The sequence below is a fragment of the Myotis brandtii genome, unplaced genomic scaffold (assembly GCF_000412655.1).
Source record: "Myotis brandtii unplaced genomic scaffold, ASM41265v1 scaffold244, whole genome shotgun sequence".
In the NCBI taxonomy this organism is placed as follows: domain Eukaryota; kingdom Metazoa; phylum Chordata; class Mammalia; order Chiroptera; family Vespertilionidae; genus Myotis; species Myotis brandtii.
This window is the reverse complement of record NW_005359225.1, coordinates 216,779-226,517: the sequence shown is the minus strand read 5'-3', so window position 1 is coordinate 226,517 and position 9,739 is coordinate 216,779. Positions and strand designations below refer to the sequence as shown.

At 37.3% G+C, this 9,739-nt stretch overlaps 1 protein-coding gene and 1 pseudogene across 1 annotated transcript in view; one reads left to right on the top strand and one right to left on the bottom strand.

Annotated features, from left to right (window-relative positions):
• Window positions 1-7,847, bottom strand: part of RSF1 (remodeling and spacing factor 1) — a 115,000-nt gene extending 107,153 nt beyond the window's left edge. The window contains exons 1-2 of the mRNA XM_005867028.2: window positions 7,831-7,847; window positions 3,299-3,333 (exon numbers count right to left, since the gene is read on the bottom strand). Of these exons, the coding sequence (XP_005867090.2) occupies window positions 3,299-3,333; window positions 7,831-7,847 (52 nt within the window). The remainder of the gene's footprint in view (window positions 1-3,298; window positions 3,334-7,830) is intronic.
• A 361-nt stretch (window positions 7,848-8,208) lies between these two features.
• LOC102255388 lies at window positions 8,209-9,099 on the top strand (annotated as a pseudogene).
• Window positions 9,100-9,739: the final 640 nt, after the last annotated feature.

Below are 9,739 nucleotides of genomic sequence, written 5' to 3'. Positions count from 1 at the left end.
AAGGACTTGTATGCATGCATATAAGCATAACCAATGGACACAAGACACTGGGGGGTATGGGAGGCTAGGGGAAGGTCAAGGGGAGAAAAAAAAAAGGAGACATATATAATACTCTTTGTAAAACTTTAAGCAATAAAACAATTAAAAAAACAACAACTGTACAACTTCAAAAATGTATCTATTTTTATACATGAACTATCTAAAAAGAAACAACAGGCATATCATATACTGGTTTTTAACATTTCAAGAAAATGGGGGGCGGAGGCTAATATCAGATCCTTTAAAACAACTTTAAAGATAAATATTATTGTCTCCATTTTGATGAAGATCAGAAGTTAATACCTTTCCCAGGTGACACAAATATCAAGTGGAAAGGTTAAGATTCTAAACCAGCTAACAGTAAAATCCATTTTAAAAAATCTATACCCTATACCAAGGCAGGGATGGGGGAGGGGATGGAATTAACCAAAGATCTTATATGCATACTAGAGGCCCGTTGCACGAAAAGATTCATGCAATAGGCCTTCCCTTCCCCTGGCTGCTGGCACCGGTTTTCCTCTGGCACCCGGGACCCAGGCCTTCGCTCTGGCTGGAGCCGCCTTCAAGCCTTTGCTGCTCCGGCCAGAGCCGCCTTCAGTCTTCCCTCCGCCGCTTTGTGCCAACATATGCAAATTAACCGCCATCTTTGTTGGCAGTTAATTTGCATATCTCGCTGATTAGCCTATGGGAGGCATAGCGAAGGTACGGTCAATTACCATGTTTGTCTATTATTAGATAGGATATGCATAACCCATGGACATGGAGAACAGTGTGGTGAAGGCCTGGGGGGCCAGAGGGAGGAGCAAGGTGGAAGGGTTCACTGGGGGGAGGGGAAGAGGGGACCATCTGTAATACTTTCAACAATTAAAAAAACTCTATACCACATTGTTTCCCATTATTTCTCACCAGAGATACTGCATGGGATTTGGTTGACCAAACTACCAAACTTAATTATTAAATTATCCTGTGTTTTACTTAGCCAGGTTATTATTATCTATCAATCAGAATATCTGATCAGCATGGTAAAAAAATTTACCACACTGAGGTGAGAATATTTCATATAAAGGTAATGATACAATGTCATTGCTAGCCTATTCGACATTTTGGCAAATAGATGTATATTTATTTAAATTTAAAACTGGTACCCTATATAATAAAAGCCTAATATGCTAAGTGTCCGACCATTCGACCGGTCGACCAGTCGCTATGTCGCTCACTGACCACCAGGGGGCAGACGCTACAACTGGCAGGGTAGCTTGTTGCTGGGGTTCGGCCAATCGGGACTCGGCCAGATGGGCCGGACCTGTCCTGGAGCCCTCCCTTGGTCCCTCCTCAGTCAGCCAATCTCCCATGGTCCCTCCCAGGTCGGTGGCTATAATCGTGCACCCGTGGAGTCCCTTGGGGATTGGGCCAAAACTGCCTCTCTGACATCCCCTGAGGGGTCCTGGATTGTCAGAGGACAAAGGCCAGGCCGAGGGGCCCACTGGTGCACGAATCCGTGCACCGGGCCTCTAGTTTTAACATATTTTAAATGGCTTGGTTGTGATTCATTCAAGCCAATGAACCCTTAAGGAAAGCATATATTTCCTATTTCATGTAAGCAGACATTATGTTCACCATGTAATGTTGGAGACCACTAGAATGTAAGTTCCATGAAAGTTTTATTCATAAGACAGAGAAGATTTAGCATACAGTAGGTGGGCAATAAAAGGGACCCATAATTTTAATTCTCTAAAAGTAGAATGACAGAGATACATTACATCAAGATGGTAAGCTGACCTTGCTGCCCAAACCCCTTAAAATGACAGTGAAAAAAGTAATGGGCTTATGTCTCTAGTAAATATGGAGTAACAGGGACTATATTTACCTTACCTGCCTGAAACAACATGAAACAAAATATATGAAACAATGGCAATTAAGACATTATACAAGAGGCAACAAAAGACAGTGAACAGTGATATATGAAAGATGAGAAACAAAGATCAACCCTACAATTGCCCCAGCTGCTATCTAGGTAAAGAGGCAAAGAGGAAGGAACATAAAATACTCAGGAATAAATGTGACAGGAGATGTAGAAGACCTATACAGTGAAAACTGCAAAATACTAAGAAAAACTGAATAAAACCTAAATAAATGAGCAATGTACCAGGCTCATGTATCAGAAGACTCAATATCTTAAGGTGTCAATTTTCCCCAAATTCATCTGCAGATTCACCATAATCCCAATAAAAGTTCCAGGAAACGTTTATGTAGAAATTTGTAAGCTTAGTCTAAAATTCATATGGAAATGCAAAGAACCTATTATAGCTAAAACACCCTTTTTTAAAAAAATATATTTTGATTTTTTTACAGAGAGGGATAGTTAGAAACATCGATGAGAAACATCGATCAGCTGCCTCCCTCACACCCCCCACTGGGGATGTGCCCACAACCAAGGTACATGCCCTTGACTGGAATCGAACCTGGGACCTTTCAGTCCGCAGGCCGACACTTTATCCACTAAGCCTAACCGGTCAGGGCTAAAACACCTTTTAAAAAGAATAAAGTTGAAGGACTTAAATTATCTGACTTCAAGACTTATTACAAAGCTAGAGTTTAAGTCAAGGCAATGAGAACTGGCCTCAAGATACACAAACAGATCACTGAAACAGAATGTAGGATCCAGAAATAGACCTATTATAGACAATTAACTCTTGGGGGAAAAAATGTTACTGAAATAAAATTTACATAACATAAAACCCACCATTTTAAGCATTTACAATTCAATGGATTTTAGTATATATACAGTATTGTGCAACCATCAACCCTAATTATGATATATTTTCATCAACCCAGAAATAAATCTTATTCCTTCCAATTTCCCCACCTCAATCCATGTCAACCACTAATCTACTTTCTGTCTCTATGGATTTGCCTAATTTGGAAATTTAATATAAATAAAATCATACTCAATGAAACCAAAAGTTGGTTGTTTAAAAAGAAGAACAGAAGTGACAAACCTTTAGCTTGATTAATGAAGAAAAATAGAAAAAAGACTTAAATTACTTAAGTCAGGAATAAAAGGAATATTCTAATGACCTTACAGAAATAAAAGAATTAGTAAGAAAATACTATTTACAAATGAATGCTGACATATTAGATAACCTAAATGAAACAGACAAATTCCTAGAAACTACCAAAAGTTACTCAAGAAATACAGAATCTGAATACCCAGAAGGTATTCAAATAAAAAGATTAAGTCAGTAATCAAAAAACTTACCCCAAAGAATAGCCCAGGACCAGATGGCTTCACCGGTTAATTCTACCAAATATTTATAGAAGAATTAACACCAATCCTCAAACGCCTCCAAAACACAGAAAAGGATGCAATACTTCCCAACTCACTCTAGGAGGCCAGCATTACCCTGATACCAAAACAGACAAAGAAATCACAAGAAAACTATAGATAAATATCCTTTATGAATATAGACACAAAAATCTTGAACAAAATACAAGCAAACTGAATCCAGCTACATACTAAAGAAATTTCATAAAACGACCCAGTGGGATTTATCCCAGAAAAATGTAAGGGTTCAAGAACAGGGACTAGTCATGCCAGAAAGACCAATAAGTTGGGGTTTTGAGCCACATGATATCAGCCCCACTTCTGTGGAGGGGAAAGGGACAGGAGGTTGAGTTCAATCACATGGCCAAAACTCCACTAAAAACTCTGCTACAACCGAAGGTCACTGGAGGTTCCAGACTGGTGAATACATTGATGTGCTGGGAGGGTGATGCGCCTGATTCCACAGGGAGAGTGCATGGAAGCCCTATGCTGAGACCTTCCCAGATTTTGCCCTATATGTCTCTTCATTTGGCTGGTCCTAATTTGTATCCTTTAAATAAAGCCATAATCATAAAAACAGCACTTTATTGTGTTCTGTGGGTAGTTTTAGCAAATTATCAAACCTGAAGGGAGTCACGGGAACTTACAGCTGGCATCTGACATGGGGGCTGTCTTATTGGTGACTGTACCTTTCCACCTGTGGAATCTGACTCTAGTTTCAGGTGGCTAGAGTCAAAATTGAATCGTATTGCAGTTGGTGTCAGAATAAAAGCCAACCAAGAATTTTTGTAAAATTTGATATGGTGATTCTAAAATTCTAATGAGACAGGAAATAAGGGCAGGAAATAACCAAAAGCTTTTCAAAAAACAAAAACAAGGTAGAACTTGCCTTATCAGATAGAATGACTTAAATTAAAGCTATAGTAAATAAAACCATGTGGTTAAGAAAACATCAATGTAACAAATAGAGAGCCTAGAAATAGGCCCACACATACATGGAAATTGGTATATGAGAGGTGGCATTACAAATTAGTGAAGGGGAAAAAAACCTCACACATTACCCAAAATTAAATTCCAGCAGGTTTAAGGCTATAACTTGAAAAACAAAACTTTTAGAAGAAAATACAGATGAGAGTCTTCAGAATCATAAAAAGGGTTTTTTTTTAAACAGCATAAAGTGTAATTGTAAATAAATAAATAAATAAATAAAAGATGGACAATTATACTACACTGACATTTTAAAGTTTGGGTCAACAGGAAATACTATAAAAATAGTAAAAATGGTAAGCAATATTGAGATATTTACATTGCAAATAAAAATGACAAAGAACTAACATCAAAATAAAGAAATGCTACAAACAATGAAAACAGATAACCACAAAGAAAATGGGGAAGGCTGTTTTAAAAAGATGATTCACAGAAGGGAAAACTGAATGGCTGGAAAAACATGAAAAAATGTTCAACCTTATCACAGTAACAATAAGAAACTAATTCATAACCACATTATCAAAAACTTAAAAATCTAATAATACCAAGTGTTGACTATCTAGATAAATGGGAACCCTCATACACTGCTGGCAGTGTATAAACTGATAAAGCCAAGAGCAATCTGGCTATACTAAGGCTAATATATACCTTCAGCTCAGCAATTCCCCCTCTAGGCAAAACCACTAGAAAGGTCATTACAGCATTTCTCTTAACAGCACAAAAATAAACAAAATAAACCTAAATACTCAATTTTTTAAAAAAATTACAGTATTTTCATGTAATAGGATACTATACAGCAGTTAAAGTAAAGAACTAAAATAACATGCACCAACAGGAGTATATTTCAAAAACAGTGTTTAAGGGGGAAAAAGGATGTTGTAGAGGAATGAGTACAGTATTATACCATTTACATATAAAGTTTTAAAGCATGTAAACCCATATCATGTATCATTTATGGATACATAAATATATACTCTTAGTATAAAACTGTTCGTGGGAATAATAAACTCCAAAATGGAGGACAGTGGTTGCCTGTGGGAATGGAGGAAAGAGAATCAGAACAGCAGTAACACCCAGAGGACTTTAAATAAATCTGTAATTTGTAAAAGCAAAAGCAAGGATATTGAAAGAAAAGGAACATCCTAAAAAAGTTCAAAACTTCAGGGATTAAAAAAAAAAGCCATGAAAATCTTTCAGGAAAGAAAAGAAACTCACTTACAAAGGAACAAGAATCAGATTGACAGATTTCTCATCAGCAACAGTGGATGCTAGAAGATAAAAGAGCAATATTGTCAAAGTTCTGGGGGGAAGTTATTTGAACACTGGAAAACTGTATTCAATCTAAATGGGCACTCAGAAAAGGGGGCAAAATAAATATATTTTCAGACATGCAAGAACTCAAAGTTCACCACTTAGAAACCCTGTTTGAAAAAAGAATGTAATATAGCAAAAGAATTAATCTAAGAGAAAATGTGGGAATCAAAAACAATGGTGAGCAAATAAACTGTTAAAACATAGTTTAATTTAAATCATTGTTGAAGAACATACAAATAAATGAAGGACAAAATGGAACTAAAATCCCAGGTAGTTACTATATGGCAGGTTGAGTGTGGGACTGAGAGGCAGGGTCAGGGAGGGAGCCTATTAAGATTCTTATATTGCTTTGTGTAAATTACAGTTATTAAAGCAATTTACTGTGCTCTAGTATCAACCTTAGAGAAAATCTCCCAATATTAATTTCCTTATAGGCAGATTATTTACATTATTGATAATTCTAGCTTAAGAAATATATATAATTTCTTTAAGTGCTAACATTTTGTCTTTCAAGACATGGACTTCACTAATTAAATGGCCTGAGACCAGACTTTAATTATAACTCAAGTAACATTACAGGTTTGAGTTACCACATAGTGTCTAACACCATGTATATCAGTTGGAGAAAGTCACACCTGATATGGAATTCAACTCAAATATTTCTGATAAAGAATCTTTCAAATTAGTCAAGAATTATTTAGCAATCAACCTACACAAACAGCACACATTTACTTATGTACTTCCCATCTATATAAGGTACTCAATCCACACAATATATTTTACCTATCTGTTCTCAATTGAGAATGGCATTTCAATTTGAAGTTCCATTTCTTTGTAGGGAGGGGGGAAACAGAAAGAATATTCAACAAACTACCAAATCTTTAACCAGAAGAACACAACAATCTCTAAAATTATAAGAAAATTTTAAAAAATACCTCAGTTAAAAAAGCTTTACTTATGAAAGAATACAATTAAACACCAATGCCAAGATAGTTTAATAAAGTTAATTACCTTAAGTACATGAATAATGTACTCTAAAAATTGCCCTTAACAAAATGTTAAATATACATTTTACATATGTATAGCAACTTAAATAATTCACAAAAACAAAAAAGCGGTAAAATAAGATTAGATTTGCCTTAATCTGTTTATTCAAAGTAAGCTTTTAGTGAGCTATAAACTTAACACAGCTAGTTCTTCAAATAGTGCTTGTATATGTTTATTAGAATTCTGAATTTTTAAAAATAGGAAATCACACCCATTCTCCATAAGCCCTAGAGGATGTCGGATAGCCGGTTTCAGCCCTATCCCCGCAGGTTTGATCCAGATAGGAGGGAGTCCAACCACCACAGGCCCAATCCAGACAGGAGGGAGCCCGATCCTATACATTGAGCATCTGTCTCCTGGTGGTCAGTGTGTGTCATAGCTACTGGTCATTCTGTCATTCGGTCGTTCAGTTGCTTAGGCTTTTATATATATAGACTGGTGAGATATGAATTGGGGCAAAGGCTGTGGGGAGTGAGAAGAAAGGCTAAATCTGAGATTTTGTAGGTAGAATTGATGTGAAGGGTCTTTGAGTAAGAAGAGTTTAGTATGATTTCTAAGTTTCTGACTTAGAGAGTGAGGAGTTAATAGTTCATTTTATTGTGAAAAGAAGAGATGGCCAAAAAGTCCAGGGGTCCCGGATTGCAAGAGGCCTCTAGTAATATTATAACAACCTCTAGCTGATTTCCCTATCCTCAAGCTGCCCATTCTGCTTTTCCAACAACTCAAAAAATTTTAGTATCAGAAATATAAATTTCAGGCCTGACTGGTGTGGCTCATTGGTTGAGCACTGACCTAAGCACCAAGAGGTCCTGAGGCGGGGACACATGCCCAAGTTGCAGGCTCAATCCCCAGTAGGGAGCATGCAGGAGGCACTGGATTGATGTTTCTCTCTCTCTCCCTCCCTTTCCTTTCCTCTCTCTCCAAGGTCAGTAAAAACATTTTAAAAAAAGAAAAGACTTCAAGGTATTTATAACTCATGTGTCCCAATCTAATTTTCTCACATGGTCTAAAGTTCCTCAACCATAAATCTTTTAGAAACATAATGCCTAAAGTTAACAATTGACTGGACAATACAGAATATTTCACACTTCTATGAGTTTTCCCATGCTGTTCCCTACCTGGAATGCTTTTTCATCTCCTATTCAACCATTCAAATTTCCATAATGACTACAGTGATGCTTTGATATGTCCTGGAAAAAAGTTAGATACTTGCTCTTTTCTGTTTCCAAAGCAATTACACTTCTATATCATTTTTTACATAACTAGATTCATGCAAATATGACCATGTAAACATGATACAAATATATGCTGTTTACAAGAGACACACTTTAGAATTAAAGACAAAGGAAGTTAAAAGGATGGAAAAAGATATACCATGAAAAGCAGTAACCAAAAGACAACTGGAGTGGCTACAGTAACACTGAGACAAAGTAGACTTTAAGACAAAATTTGAAGTAAAGTACCAGGTGACAACAGACATTCCTGGCTACACATCAGAATTGCCGATGCCCTTTTTTTCCCCTCTTAGTGCTTGTCAAGACTGACTGCACTCCTCTTTCCTTTACTGCCCCCACCTTCCCAGGTCAGTCTACACTATGGGTTTTGGAGACCTGAGAAGTCCCACCAACCTCCAGATGCTCAACGACTACCTGGGGGACAAGAGCTACAGCGAGGGGTATGTGCCATCACAGATGCTGCAGTATTTGAAGCAGTCTCCAGCCCAGCACCTACTTGTATCATCCCCCACATTGGTATAATCATCACATCAAGTCTTATGAAAAGGAAAAGGCCAGCTTGTCAGGAGTAAAGAAAGCTCTGAGCAAATATGGCCCTGCTAATGTGGAAGATACCACAGGAAGTGGAGCTACAGACAGTAAAAACAATTATGACAGTGATCTCTTTGGATCTGATGAGGAAAGCAAAGTAAACAAGTGAAGAGGCTAAGAGAAGAACACCTTGCACAGTATGAGTCAAAGAAAGCCAAAAAAGCTTCTCTTTGCCAAGTCTTCCATCTTATTAGATGTGAAACTTTGGGATGACAAGTCAGATATAGCAAAAGTAGAGCATTGTGTCAGGAGCATTCAAGCAGACAGCTTGGACTGGGGCTCTTCTAAACTGGTTCCTGTGGGGTATGGAATTTAAAAACTTCAAATGCAGTGTACAGTAGAAGATAGTTGAAACAGATGCACTGGAGGAGCGGATCATGGCTTTTGAGGGCTTTGTGCAGTCAATGACTATGGCTGCTTTCAGCAAGATCTAAAACCCATCATGGATCATTGGCCTTAAAAGCATGAAAGAAAAAGAAAGAATTTCTGATGCCAGGGCCCCGATCTCCAAGTATTCTGATTTTATGGATTATGACAAGGCCAAGGCATCAGTATTTTTCAAAAGGATTCCCTAAGGTCATTCTAATGTGTAGCCAGAAATAATTAATTAAATTACCTGAGTATACTAAAGGTTGAAAAACACAAAGCTAAAAGGAAAAAACAAGGCCACTTCTTTACTTAGGGTAAATGGAATTCATAACAGTAGGGGAACGAACCCTGGAGGCCTTTGATGACCTACTGCACAAAACTTTACAATATAGGAGATGGGGTCTTACTTCAAAAAGATTCAAAAGAATTATTTCCAAGTCTGAGGAACATTACGGTCCTAAGCAATGATGAACCAAAGAGATTCTTTTTTAAAAATATATATTTTTATTGATTTCAGAGTAGAAGGGAAAGGAGAAAGAGACAAAAACATCAATGATGAGAATCATTGATTGGCTGCCTCCTCCATGTCCCCTACTGGAGATCGAGTCCGCAACCCACAGGAATCAAACTGTGACCTCCTGGTTCAAAGGTTGATGCTCAACCACTGAGCAACACTGGCTGGGCCAGGTAAAGATTCTTGTTTAAGGCATTCAATTGTATCTATAAATTTGCATTTCTTTACTCTTAATATACACATATCTCAGCATCCCATTATAATAGTATATGTTTTATAATAATGCTCATACTAACCCTGACCGGGTTGGCTCAGTGG